The 15,123-nt window shown below is 39.5% G+C and overlaps 1 protein-coding gene across 3 annotated transcripts in view; it reads right to left on the reverse strand.

The window, feature by feature from the left end:
- The window catches only part of LOC144689525 (son of sevenless homolog 1), a 275,662-nt gene that overhangs the window by 75,831 nt on the left and 184,708 nt on the right, over positions 1–15,123 (reverse strand). For all 3 annotated transcript variants that reach the window (XM_078556670.1, XM_078556669.1, XM_078556671.1), the window contains exons 7-8: positions 1,829–1,939; positions 1,629–1,727 (exon numbers count right to left, since the gene is read on the reverse strand). In XM_078556670.1, coding sequence (XP_078412796.1) covers positions 1,629–1,727; positions 1,829–1,939 — 210 coding nt within the window. The remainder of the gene's footprint in view (positions 1–1,628; positions 1,728–1,828; positions 1,940–15,123) is intronic.

Raw genomic sequence — 15,123 nt, forward strand, 5'->3', positions numbered from 1 at the left:
TAATAAGCGTATACAACATGGTATGATGGCACAACATGGTATGTAATTTGAAGCTAAACCAAAGATTACTTTGTGCTATACTGACAGTTTTTGCAATTGGTGAGCAGCATTTCCGCTGTCTATCCAAAAACAGATCTAACTAAAATTATTGAAACTTCAATGCAGAAATATTTACATTAGTAGAATTTTTTGGATGCACTTTTAAGTTGCCCTTGAAGTTGCCCATGGTCACCTGATGAATCCAATATAAAATTAAAACCAGAGCCACAATTCCTAAGTAATACACAGAACTCCCTCTGTACGTTCATATGCATAAAATGAAAGAATTGCTAAACCTTGATATCAGTAACAAAGCAGATTCAATCGTGACTTCAATGAAGGCGAACACTTAGAAGCAATGGCCTAAGAAGATAGAATTTCAGACAAATCTTAACATGAATACAAGAAGACCTGATTGGAAGAGGGCAGATTTCAGGAAGATAAATAGTGAAGTAATGAGGTAAAGTGGAAAGAAAAATTAGCACACAGGACCGTTGGTTAACAATGAGATGCTTTTAAAAAGCAGGCTGCAGTGGTGCAGAATAAATAAATGTAATTAAAAATAACAAAATATAAATAGAGACGTTAGACTCAAATGAAAACGAAAGGATACATATAGTTTTAAGTACGATTAAAATGATAAAAATAAATGACCAAGTAAGTAAATGTTGAGAGAGATCAGGAAAGCCAAAAGTGAGTGAAGGGAGAATCTCAAAGGTATTTAAAGTGAAGTATTCAACAAACACGTTAGTAAAAACAGAAGTAAAAAATGGCAGATAAGCCTCCAGGATTGGACAGGAAGTTAGAAGTTAGCATAGGATAAACAACAATTTGCTTTTATAAAACATCCTTAACATAGTAGAAAGGTCCCAGGTTGCTTCATAGCAGGACGAGAAGTCAATGTAACTTCCATTTTCTAATAAAAACAAAGCTAACCAAGGCAAATTAACATCTGCATTGGAGAAAATTTTGGAATCTTGAATTAGTAATGAAATTACTAGATTATCTAGAAAAAAAAATAATTACAAGTAACCAACACAGATTTTAGAAAGGAATATCATGCTCAACAAACCTAATAGGGCTCTTTTGAGATGAGACAGGTTATTGTGGATTTGGAAAATCTACATGGAATTTCAGAAAATCTTTGTCAAGGTACCACACAGGAGAATATCAGAAAAGATTAAGGGGCAAGGGAGTAACAGCAGTATCTCAGTAGTCAGATGCAAGTAGTGGTGTCCCACAGGATTCGGTTCAGGTAGATACCAGTTCTGGGGTTTTTCTACTGTATCATGCTAAATTCTGCATTATAGATGGCCCATGTATCTGAACACATTTGCTATCTCTCATGTTAAGGTGTGCAACAAGGGCATCAATTACAGTGTACGGTTCATCATTTTCTTTTTCAAGCTGTGGCAATGTGGAATGTTGTCGCTCCATCTATTGTATGTTTTTTTGCAAGAAAAGTAATTTAGTCACATTTGTTACTTGATGCTGCATGTCACAACAGTATTTTAATGTTTATATATTTTGTAGTTTATTATTCAACTATGATTTGTGTTTTAAATCAATACAATAATTCCTATTCATACCTTCAGAAGTTCAAAATAATGCAGGCAATGGTAAACAGGTGCCAGTAACAGTCTGGGAAGAACATACTGCACAGCTTCTTTGAAACCTTCACCTATTGACTGAAATTAAATGCATCAATCAGTTTCGTAAAATCTAGGATACATTTTAATTGCTGTGCAAGCGGCAAGAATTATGTTGTTCACATTTGTGAAATGCTCACCTGTAAGTAGAATGCAGCACCTGGCTTAGATAGAAGGCTGAGAAAATGATCATGAAAGCCAGGCCGTAGTATGTCCTGTGCATAGTTTTCATATGGATCAAATGCTAACTCCTGAAAAAATGTCAAATATAGCTGCCTGTCAATACATCAGGAAATAAATCAATTTATGCACTAATTATGCAAAATACACAGTAAAGAGTGGGTATTCTTTAATTTTGAGTCAGACAAAACATCTGCAAACAGAAGAAATCAGTCAAATTGAAGGGCAGCTTTAAGATGATAAATCCAGAAACTGGTATTTTATGAAAGTATGGGGATTACCCCATGTAGCTGCCCTTCAGTTTATTTTAATAAAAGCTTTTAAAATAGCTCAGGAATCTAAAGACAACCTCAGAATCAACCACTTTAAGTGCTTAAATGTTTTTTTTAAACAAAACAATATTCCAATACAAGTAAAATTGCAAAATATTCCAGACACTTGCTTTCAAAGAGTGATATTACAGGTGGAAACACTTGCACTAAGTAAAAAATTTTATGTTATAAAACATCAAAATATGCCTCAGAAGGGAGAGTGAACACTAGAGGAGTTAAGGACAGTGATCAAAGGAATGGTCAAAGAGGATTTTGAAAGTGGATAACTATATAGCAAAGGACAGAAGATAGGAAAAAAATTCCAGTGTGAAGTAACATGATGGCTGAAAGTTCTAGCATTAATGCTAGATTAGAGACAAGAGGGGATGGACAGTTTACCAGATTCTGAAGAAGAGGTATAAACTGAAATAAAGGACAGAGAAGGTTGCAGAAATTGGAAAAGCAAAACAATGGAGGAATTTGTAAACAAGGTTGAGAATTATAATAACACACAGATCAGTAAGGATAAGCTTAATAGATGAGCAGAACTTGGTGTGAAGTAGGGCACAGGGAATAGGGTTCTGAACAAATCATGTCGGAGGAAAACATTGCTCAGAATCATGTCAGAACAAGCACTATAAATTTCAAGTGCTGTGAGAGATTCAGCTGTGGCTTTGCAACAGTAAAACAGGTTCAAGTACAAGTACATGTGCAAGAGTTGTAATTGAATACAAGCGGTACAGCAAGAAGGTATTTTATAGACTTTTGAGGTCGACAAAAGAAAACACCCTGTATTAGCAACCTTTTCCATTAAAGCAAAGCCACAGCAATTCTATTTGTATGAACTAAAATGGCCATGTTAATTTAAGGACGGCATCAACTGGTTTCATGACTTCCTCTTTAAAGGTGATATGAATCCCAAGATCTTGGATACATTAAGGTGTGGGCACGGAACCCCAGACAGACTCAGTCTGAAATTCAGCAGGAGGCACCTCAAGCCATGCTGCATATTGTTGCAAGTAATATTGTTTTAACACTAAATGGGAATTAATAGAACCAAATCAGTTAGTGCCAGGGCAGAAATGCTGTAAGAGCAAAAATGAATAGCATGGCACAAATAAGTGATTCTACAGCTAATAAAGAACAAACCGTGATCCAAAATAGTTGACATCAGCAACATGCCCAGACTGCAACTTGTACAATAATGGTCTTTAATTGCATCAAAATACCAAAAAGCCTGCAGAATTACAGCACAGTAGGTACAATTCTATTGCCGTCAAAATCAAACTGATGTCTTGCAGGTTTGGCACTGTTCATATATTGTGTAGTAGTGGGAAGGTGGTATCTTGAATAAAGGCCATTTTTGCCTGTATTTTCCCTTGGCAAATGCATTATCACAATGAGACCTAGCTGTGTGTGAACATCTGGAAATAGGAAGAATATGACAGATTCTTTTGTATTAAGTTTAGCGGTACTTAGTTCAACCAGTACATGATTAGGTTTAATTTGTGGCTGTATCTTGCTCACTCTGCAGATATAAACAAAAGCAATGAATATGACATTCCAAGACAACAATCAAAGAGCATGATATCCATGCATTTGAAGAGTGAATATGCAAGTCTGTGAAGCTTGATGTTCCAGAACTTCATGAAGAACCAGGAAAAGAGATTGACATCAACCATTTTGGATCACAGTTGGTTCTGAATTTAGATGTGGAAGAAGCCTTAGTCACTCTGCAGGAAGAAGTGCTATTCCAGAAGTCTAGTCACATGTATCTGGAATTCCACTGCAAGTGAATGTATGTGGTAACCTTGCTGCATTGATTTTATAATTTCAAATCTATTTTGGACTGTTGCTTTAATGGGTGCGTGTAGTTGGGAAACTACTTAATTAAGAATTCTGGAAACTGTAATCTTGTGTGTGTTTATTTTTTTTTTTTCCTTTGTGAATAAACGTTTTAATTTTTAAAATCACTAAAGGTGTTAGTGGACTCATTACTTCTGAATTCAGTGCCCAAGTCTTGTCGTAATAAATAAAAATTGCAAAACCGATGTGGGTAGGGTGGCCAAGTTTCCCTTGTGGATTTGGTCTGCCTGGCGCATTGCCACCTGCCATATCATAATACTTGCAACAAGATGCAACATGGCTTGAGATGCCTCCTGCTGAATTTCAGACTGAGTCTGCCTTGGGTTCCGTGCCCACACCTTAATGTATCCAAGATCTTGGATTCATATCATCATTAAAGGGGAAGTCATGAAACCAGTTGATGCTGCCCTTAAATTAACATGATCATTTTAGTTCGTACAAATAGAAATACTGTGGCTTTGCTTTAATGGAAAAGGTTGCTATATGCCTCTAATGAAACATTGAAGTGAGGCAGGAGTTCCAAGGCTCACAAAGAACCCAAATGAAGGCTACGCTAATATCACTGCTACATAGTTTTGGGCCCCAGGAAGATAAGGTAATTAACACATTAGAAGGTGTTTCACTGCACAATAAAGGAGTATACTATGCAATGGGGTTACCACCGTACATTTTTTTCCAATATACTTTATTCATAAAATTTGTAAAAGTGCATTACATAATAGTTCAAATTTGACAATAAAGGAAGTGTAATACAGTTCAATTTCTTTCAATACATGATGCATATCCCTATACTTACAATTACAGGTCATATTTACAATATAGACATAAAATCACTTCAAACATTCTCTGGTACATACAGCCCTAGGGGTTTAATGTGGGTTTCAGCTCCTGTACAAACTCTGACAGGAGGGCCTTAGACTGTGGCCTTTCCCCACTAAACCTTTGCACCAGCTACTCCAAACAGTGCGTCCCTCAGCATGTAGTCCTAGAACTTGGAATGTGCCAGTCTGCAAGACTCAGTTGTGGACAGCTCTTTGCATTGGAAGACCAACAAGTTTTGGGCTAACCAAAGAGCATCTTTCACCAAGTTGATGGCCGTCTAGCAGTTGTTGATGTTCATCTCAGTGCAAATCCCTGGGAACAATTTGTCGGGCATTTCCTGTGTTACAGAGTTGCATAGATGAACTATGACCAAAACCAATGCATCTCTTTCCAGATCTTTTGTGCAAAGGCACATTTCAGAAGGAGGTGGGCGCAGATCTCCTCCCCATCACAGATGCCTCGAGGCAAGAGTGCAGTGATACTGAAACTCCAAGTGCACATGAAGGATGTGACGGGGGGGGCCTCTCCTCACCATCAGCCAAGTTGCATCTTGGTGCTTCTTTGAATGTTCTGGCAATGAGGCATTCTGCCAAATGACTTTAGCCTGCTCAGGGAACCATTCGACATGATCCACCATCTCCTTTTCTTGCAGGCCTTCGAGGACGTTATGTGTGAATCACTGCCTGAGGGAAGAGTGGTTAAAAGTGTTTTTTTGCACAAAGTTTTCAATGAGGGACAGGTAGCACGCCACAGTCCTACTGAATAGAGCGTTCTGCGGCAACGTGGCCAGAACTGTTCTTCGCAACACCAGAGGTGGGTAGAACCTCAGCATGCAGTAACACTTGGTGTTTGCATACAAAAGGCCTAGGCACAGCTTAATACAACCGCACTTAAGGATGGCCATCAGAATTTATTTATTCAGCATGCTAGTCACAGAGCCAAACAACAGCTTAGGCTGTGGATAGATGAAGTTCTTTAATCCCGCCTTCAAGTTTAGTCAGCAGACATTCCTTGACAATAAGAGTCATTCTTTGCACTGCACCACAGCTGAAGCCTGGATGGTCTTGGTGACCCCATTGATATTAGGTGGCTGCACAGAGGCCTTCGTCAGTCTGTAAACAGTTTAAAAGGGCCCACTCTTGCCGCGGGAGAACAAAGCCAGGTGGACAAGCAGTGGGGTCTATGATGAGAAAGTGGTTTCTGGTGGATGTTTTCCCCTGCCGATCCTCCTGCCATAGCTGTTACTCCTCGACGTGGTGGGTTTAACCATATAAGGTGGCATGAGGGAAGGCTTACTGCTGGTGGGTTAGGGAGGTCATTAAATAAGGGCAGACTTGGATTGGAGTAGACCTTCTCCAGTAGCTTAAACAAAAACAAAAATACCTGGAAAAACTCAGCAGGTCTGGCAGCATCTGCGGATAGGAGCACAGTTAACATTTTGAGTCCGAATGACCCTTCAACAGAACTAAGTAAAAATAGAAGAGGTGAAATATAACTCTCTTCTATTTTTACTTAGTTCTGTTGAAGGGTCATTCGGACTCGAAACGTTAACTGTGCTCCTATCCGCAGATGCTGCCAGACCTGCTGAGTTTTTCCAGGTATTTTTGTTTTTGTTTTGGATTTCCAGCATCCGCAGTTTTTTGCTTTTTTCTCCAGTAGCTTGCCTGTTGCAATTACCCTCCTGATGTGGGGAAAGGGAGGGCTGGGGGCGATGTTGCTCAGGACTGGGAGCCAGGGGAGCCGAGTTGGTTGAAGAGTAACTGCAATAATATGCATTATTGAGTTCAGTTTCAGATCGATAAGTTTGGTATGGGCAGATTGGTACCATACTGGGGCACAGTATTTTGCAGCTGAGTATGTCATGGCAAGAGCAGAAGTCCTTAGGGTCTTGGCCTATGGCCCCCATGAGTTATAGAGAAGTTTACTGAGGAGGTTGTTGCATGTTTTAATTTTTTCTACAGTCCCGATGAGGTGCTGTATGTATGTGAGGGTTTTTCTGTCAAGAGAGACACAAGATAAACAGGATGAGGATTGTGCTTCAGTTTCTGGCCATCCAGGGTGATGTTCATTTTCCAGCTAGCACTGGCACTGTGAATGTGGACTGTTTTAGATACAGTTTTACTGGTGCTCGGTTTTAGGTGCCATGTCTTGAGGTGTCAGAGAGATTTGCAATATCATCGTTTAATCACCACACAGACTGTGGCTACCAAGAGCTTAATGCAGATAGTGAAAAGCTTGCAAACTGGACCTCAGAGCATGATCTTGCTCTCATCCATGATCCCAAACAGCCTGGATCTTTCCACTTTGCTAAGTGGAAACGTGAAACAACTTCCCTAATTTGTGCTGGGTCAGTTCAGTACACAACAATCCACTCTGATCCACATTGGACTTCAACTACTGATTGGCACTAGCGCAAAGAAGAAGTGGTGGAACCAGCGAAAAGCCAATTGGGGGGTGGAATACAGCAAGATACTGGAACAAAATGTTATAGGACAAATCCAACCAGGGCAATTACCACCATATCAGGCTACTCTCAATCATCAGTAAAGCGACAGAAGGGGTCATCAACAGTTCTATCAAGCAGCACTTGCTTAGCAAAAAGCTGCTCACTGCTCAGTTTGGGTTCCTCCAGGATCAATCAGCTCCTGACCTCAATGCAGCCTTGATTCAGACATGGACAAAAGAGCTAAACTGCAAAGGTGAGGTGAGAGTGACTGCCCTTGACAGCAAGGCAGCATTTGACAGAGTGTGGCATCAATGAGACCTAGCAAAACTGGAGTCAATGGGAATGTGGGGGGAAACTCTCCGCTGGTTGGAGTTATAACTAGCACAAAGGAAGATAGTCATAGTGGTTGGAGATCAATCATCTTAGTTCCAGGATATCACTGCAGTAGTTCCTCAGGGTAGTGTCCTAGGCCCAACCACCTTCAGCTGCTTCATCAATGACCTTCCCTCCATCATAAGGTCAGAAGTGAGGATGTTCTCTGATGATCGCACAATGTTCAGCACCATTCACGACTCCTCAGGTACTGAAACAGCCCATGTCCAAGTGCAGCACAATATCCAGGCTTGGCCTGACAAGTGTTAAGTAACATTTGCATCACACAAGTGCCAGGCAATGACCATCTCCAACAAGAGAGAATCTAACCCTCACCCCTTGACATTCAATGACATTACCATCGCTGAATCCCCCACTATCAACATCCTGGAAGTTATCATTGACCAGAAACTGAACTAAACTAGCCATATAAATACCATGGCTACAAGAGCAGGGCAGACGCTCAGAATCCTGCGGCATGTAACTCACCTGACTCCCCAAAGCCTGTCCACCATCTACAAGGCACAAGTCAGGAGTGTGATGGAATACTCTCCACTTACCTAGACAGTGCAGCTCCAACAACACTCAAGAAGCTGGACACCATCCAGGACAAAGCAGCCTGCTTGATTGGCACCCCATCCACAAACATTCACTCCCTCCACCAACGATGCTCAGTGGCAGCAGTGTGTACCATTTGCAACATGCACTGCAGGAACTCACCAAGTTCCTTAAACAGCACCGTCCAACCCCACGACCACTACCATCTAGAAGAACAAGGGCAGCAGACACATGGGAACACCACCATCTGGAAGTTCCCTTCCAAGCCACTCAACATTCTGACTTGGGAATATATCGCCGTTCCTTCACTCTCGCTGGAACTCCCTCCAAAACAGCACTGTGGATGTACCTAAACCATATGGACTACAGCGGTTCAAAAATGAAGTTCACCACCACCTTCTCAAGAGCAATTTGGGATGACATTAAACGCTGGCCTAGCCAGTGGCACCCACAGCCCATGAATGAATAAAAAAAAAACGATACTATCTCAAAATATCCGCGTAAAACTGGCATAAAGTCGCTTCTGCAGTGTCAGAGAGATATAATAATTCTTGATGTTATTAGAATTTACTGTAGAGTAATAGTGGGATGTGTGTGTGTGTGTGTGTGTGTGTGTGAGTGAAACTTGATTGGATTAAAGGCAGCTGGTATTTTATGTAAATATGGTAAAAATGGCAGAAGTTTAGAATGTAAGGTGTGAAGGGACATTTGCATTTAAAATAAACCAGACCAGATTGTTTTTAAAGGAGGGGTGAAATGTGTCACCTAGCCAGGTGAAGTTTAGAAACAGTGTGTTTATTTTTCCCAAAGATTACTGGTAAAACTTAGTGCTATGAGAGGTTTTTTTTTAATTGGGAAGATAAAAGTCCAAAGACATAGTGAAACAATGGGAATTTGCCTTCAAAAGGGAAAATATGTATAAAGGAGCGAAAGTTGTGTGTAAGGGAAGGCAGTCTAAGATTCAACAAGTGTGAAAAGCCCTCAGCATCTAGGCCTCAAACTGCTGCCTTCAGGGACTGAAGTTAAGAGAACTCGTTTTGAATTCAACTGTTTAGTGTTTTGTTTACTTTGCCAGGGTCTTTTAAAAGTAAGTTTCTTACTGTTGCCTTAACGAAAATCTAACTGGGAGTCAGGTTAAGTAAGGGATTTAGAAGTTATCATAGTAGTAATTTGTAGATCTATGTATGTATTTAAAGTCATTTCTTCTATTATTAAATGTTTAATCTAGTTTTGTAAAGACTGGGTAGTCTTATTATTACTGAATTCAGGGAACGCATCTCGAGACTTATATAAATTGCAAAACAAGTTGTGGCAGTTGTTTCAAGTTTCCTTTTGGGATTTGAACAACTCGGCATTTACCATCGGCTGTGCCATAACATAGCTGGGGGTTTTTTGCGGGATATATTTGAAATTCCTTGAGTGGTTTGGAGTTGTTGAATCTCAAGGTTATGAGTTAGAGAAGCACTTTGAGTTCAGTAGTTGGTGTGAGGCTTTTTTGAAGTGATGAGACTGCAATATGGCTTTGGCTGTTGCTAAAACTTGTCTGGGAGTTGAAGTTATAACTTTAGTTACCTTTTGTAAACCAGCCAAAGTTGAGTTAATGGGATTGGCGGATAAATTACAATTGGGGTTACCTGCAAGAGCTAAGAAAGCAGATATAATTGAAGGTTTAGCACAACGTTTAAAGTTGGAAGTGATACCTGACACTAGTGAATCACAGCTGGAGGTAGTGACAAATGAAGAGGCTTGAAATTGAACAAGTAAAGGAACTGAGAAAACTTTAATTGTAGGCAAAGAAAAAAAGAATTGGAAATTATAAAATTGGAATTAGAGGCAGCAGAAAAAGGGAAGAAGAGAGATTATTTCAAAAAGAAATGGAAATGTGAAAACTTGATCTCCCAGAGGGAAAAGTTAGCAATTGAAGAGAGAATTAAGGAAAGAGACAGAGAATACCAGCTTAAAAGGCTGCAAGTTTAAAAAAGGCATCGGATCCTAAGGAAAGTTCTGATGATGAAAAAACCTTTAACTTAAAACCCAGTGGGGAGATGTTTAAATTTGTACAAGCTCTTCCAAAATTTGAGGAAAGAGGTGTTGAAGCATTCTCTATTTCATTTGAGAAGATAGCTGAACAGATGAAATGGCCACAGGAAAACTGGACATTGTTGTTACAATCCAGGTTGGTGGGTAGAGCACATGAGGTTTATGTTTCACTGTCAGAAGAAATGTCGGTGAATTATGTGGTAAAAAAGACCATTTGGAGTGCATATAAGTTGGTTCCTGAGGCATACAGGCAGAAATTTAGGAATATGGGAAAACAGCCTGGGCAAACTTATATTGAGTTTGAAAGAGTAAAACAAAGTAATTTTGACCGGTGGATATGGGCATTAAAGATAGAGACAACATATGCAGCTCTTAGAGAAGTAATCCTTTTGGAAGAATTTAAAGATTCAAATCTTTTGGTAGTGAGAACTCATGTGGAGGAACAGAGGGTTCAAACAGTAAGACAAGCAGCAGAGACATTTGATGATTGAGTTAGTTCATAGGGCCGAGCCTTTTTTCCGTCACAATTTCAAATCGGAAAAGGATGGAAGATGGGTAGTCAGGGAAGAGGAGTAGGTGGAAATTTGAAACAAGGTCTTTCTCAGAATAAAAAAGGTGCTGAGGGTAGAAGTGACATTCTAAAATTGAGGTGTTTTAATTGTAATAAAGTTGGACACAAAAAGTCAATGTGCTGGAAATTGCAGGGAAAATCTGTTGGAATTATAGGGGTGCAGAAAAGTTCTGGAAGTAAGAGTACAGAGTACTGTGTAGAGGTAAAACAGGAAGAATCAGTGATAAGTAAAGAAGTGGGAATGTGTTCACAAATTAACCAAGGGAATTCTGATGAGCAGATTGCAGAAATGTTTAAAGATTGTGTGTGTGAAGGGAAAGTCTTTCCATGTGTACAGGGTGGAGCAGGTAAAGATGTTAAAATTTTAATAGACACAGGGCTAGTGAATCCTTAATCTTGTGGGATTGTGATATTTATTGTTCAGGAGGAGTATTGCAGGAACAGATGATAATAAGTAGGGCTCATGGAGATGCTAAACCTATTCCCTTGTGGAAGGTAAATTTAAAGAGTAAGTGGAAAACAGGCTAAGTGACTGTCGGAGTAGTGGAAAAATTGCCCATTGCAGGGGTTCAATTTATTCTGGGTAATGATATAGCTGGATCACAAATGTGGGTGATGCCTATGGTAGCTGGGTAGCCTGTGCAGGTGTCTTCAACGGAAGTGTTGGAGAGAGAGAGCATCCTGGATTGTTCCCGATTGTGAGATAAAGAGGTCACAGGCTCATTGGTTGAAACAAGACAAGAAAATTCAAAGGCAGGGAGAAGGTGTGGAAATCCAATTAGCTGACAGTGAGTTTGATAACAATGTGCAGGAAGAGATACCAGAAAACAATTCAGCTGAAGTGTTTAACTCAAGGCAGTTGGTGGAGTTACAGAAAAAGGATTTGCAAACACAACAATTATATCAAACAACTTACTCAGAAATAGAGGCAAAATGTATTCCAGAATGTTATTACCTTAAGGGTAGGTAATGTTTTAATGAGAAAATGGAGGCCTTATCATGTTGCAGCAAATGAAAGCTGGAGGGAGGTACATCAGATTATAATACCACTTGGATATAGGAATGAGATTTTGAGGATAGCTCATGAAATTGCAATGGGGGGCCATTTAGGAATGAGAAAGACACAGGGTGGATATACAAAAACATTTTTATTGGCCTGGATTGCATAGGGATGTAGTCAAATTCTGTAGAACATGTCACACATGTCAAGTGATAAGGAAACCACAAGCAGTGATTAAGCCAGCACCTTTAATTCCAATTCCAGCATTTGAAAAACCTTTTACTAGGATCACGATTGATTGTGTAGGACCCCTCCCTAAGACTAAAAGTGGAAATCAGTACTTGCTGACAATAATGGATATGTCTACCAGGTTTCCTAAGCAATACCTTTGAGATACATTACATTACAACAAAGAGAATTTTGGAAGAGTTAACTGAATGTTTTTTTTTACAAGATATGGTTTACGTAAGGAAGTAAAATTTGAACCCTGGTCAGATTGTATGTCACATCTCTTTAAGAAAGTAATGAACAGTTTGGGAATAAAACAATTTAAGTCATCAGCTTATCAACCTGAGTCACAGGGGGCTTTGGAAAGATGGCATCAAACTCTAAAAACTATGATGAGAGTGTACAGCCAGGATTACCCACAGGATTGAGATGGAGGAATTCCATTCTTGTTATTTGCTATTAGAGACAGTCCTAATGCATCGACTAATTTTAGTCCTTTCGAACTAGTCTATGGTCATGAGGTAAGGGGCCCACTGAAATTGATTTATGAGGAATTGGTGGGTCAAAATTGAGAAATTACTCTCCTGGATTAAGTATCAAACTTCAGGGTGATTGGACAGAGCATGAGAGTTAGGGAACATTTAAAGATATCACAGCAAGTGATGAAAGTGAAAGCAGATAGGAAAGCTACAGCTCAGAATTTTGTTGCTGGAGAGAAAGTGTTAGTTCTGTTACCAGTACTGGGTGACTCATTAAAGGCAAGGTGTAGTGGGCCTTACAGGATTCAAAAGAAACGGAGTGAACTAAATTATTTAATAAATACTCCAGATAGAAAAAAGCAGAGGGTGTGTCATGTAAATATGCTTAAAAAGTACTTTGTCAGGGGAGAGGACCAAAAGGAGGTGTTAGCAGTGGTAGACAATGAGAAAGAAGTAGAAATGCAGGATTCTGTAACTGATTTTTCTCTAATAAAATTGGATAACGAGGGGGTGCTTAAAAATTTAAATGTAATATTGAATTACCTTATAGACATGTGTCAAAGTGATTTGGAAAAGCTATTGCAGTCACACAAAGATATTTCTGGAAATAATCTGGGGAGGACAAATTTAGCTATACATGATGAATGTGTGGAAGTTTCATCTTCGTCAAGGTAACATCCTTGTAGATTAAACCGCCAAAGTTATCACAAGTACAGGGAAAAATCACTTTCATGCTTCAAAATGATATCATTTGAGTCTAGTTGCAGGAACTGGAGTTCACCTATTGTACTGGTACCAAAACTCAGTGGAATATAAAGACTGTGTGTTGGACTATCGAAAGGTGAATGCGGTGACAAAAGCAAATTCATACCTTATACCACAGTTGGAAGATTGTGTTGAGAAAGTGGGGCAATCAAAATTTATCACAAAGACTGACTTGCTAAAAGTACCATTTTCGGAGACAAAAGACGATATCGGCTTTTGTGACGCCAAATGGACTACATCAGTTTTAAATCATGCCATTTGGTATGAACCATTTAAATCTACAATTTATACATGTACCTGGACACGAAAATCTAATTGCAGATGCTTTATCAAGAGTTTGAAGCTTAGAGGGAAAATTGGACATTTAAAAACCTAGACTCTGAACTGGTTTGATTTCTGTTGATGTGAAGGATTTGTGAAGGATATATATTATGTTAATGCATACATTTTATAATGTAATAGTTTAAGTATACAGATAAGTATAGGAGTATAAGGTGGGTTAATAAAAAGGAAGGCATCTTTTTAAATTACGACGGTTCAGTTTTAATAAGGAGGGGGGTGTCAGGAAGATATAATTCTCAATGTTATTGGAATTTATTGTAAAAGTGTGTGTGTGTGACAGAGAGAGTGTGTGTGAGAGAGAGAGTGAGTGAGTGAGAGAAAATTAGATTAAAGGCAGCTGGTCTGAAAGCTTTGATGTAAGCATGGGGAAGTTTAGAATGTAAGGTGTAAAAGGACATTTGCATTTAAAATAAACCAGACCAGATTGTTTTCAAAGGAGGGGTGAAAAGTGTCACTTAGCTAGGTGAAGTTTAGAAACAGTATATTTATTTTTCCCAAAGATTACTGGCAAAATTTAGTGCTATGAGAGGTTTTTATTATCACAAAGGTAAATCCAAAGACAAAGTGAAACAATGGGAATTTGCATTCGCAGAGGAAAATATGTATAAAGGAGTGAAGGTTGTGTGTAAGGGAAGGCAGTGTAAGGTGTGAAAAACCTTCAGCATCTAGGCCTCAAACTGCTGCCTTCAGGCACTGAAGTTAAGAGTACTCACTTTGAATTCAACTGATCAGGGTATCATTTACTTTTCCAGGATCTTTTAAAAATATAACTAGGAGTCAAATTAAGTAGGGGATTTAGAAATTAGCATAGTAGTAATTTGTAGAACTATGTATGTATTTAAAGTCATTTCGTTTTTTAATATAAATGTTCAATCTAATTTTGTAAAAACCTACAAGACTTGGTGGTCTTATTATTACTGAATTCAGGGCATGTATCTCGAGATTTACACAAATTGCAAAACAAGTTGTGGCAGTTGTTTCAAGTTTCCCATCGAGATTTGAACAACTCAGCATTTACCATCAGCTGTGCCATTAATATGCAGAGCCATCTCCAAAGCTGCCATCAGAACCGTTCCAACTGCCCTGTGTACATACCTTGCCTGGAAGAGGAGTCTGCCTTTCTGTTCCAACAGTGCGAGTCCCCCGGTGACTCATACGTGGCAGACCATCCGACTGAATCCCTGGACTGCGCTCGCCGGGCCAGATGGTAAGAGACAACAAAGAGCCTGGACTTCACCTGCTCAAGTCAAGTGGGAGAGTCCTATGCCACCTTGGAGCAGCCCAGCAACCATGAACACCAAGCCACCAATCTGTAAATGCCAATCAGGTAGTGAGCCATCTCCTTCACATGGGAAAAGCATCACTGGAAAGAAGAGTGAAGAAGCAAATCCAGAGCGAGTGGAGATCCTTCCACAGGCAGCACAATTCCAGATTCGAACCCTTTACCACCATGGA

Source organism: Cetorhinus maximus, chromosome 14 (genome assembly GCF_964194155.1).
Source record: "Cetorhinus maximus chromosome 14, sCetMax3.hap1.1, whole genome shotgun sequence".
NCBI lineage: Eukaryota > Metazoa > Chordata > Chondrichthyes > Lamniformes > Cetorhinidae > Cetorhinus > Cetorhinus maximus.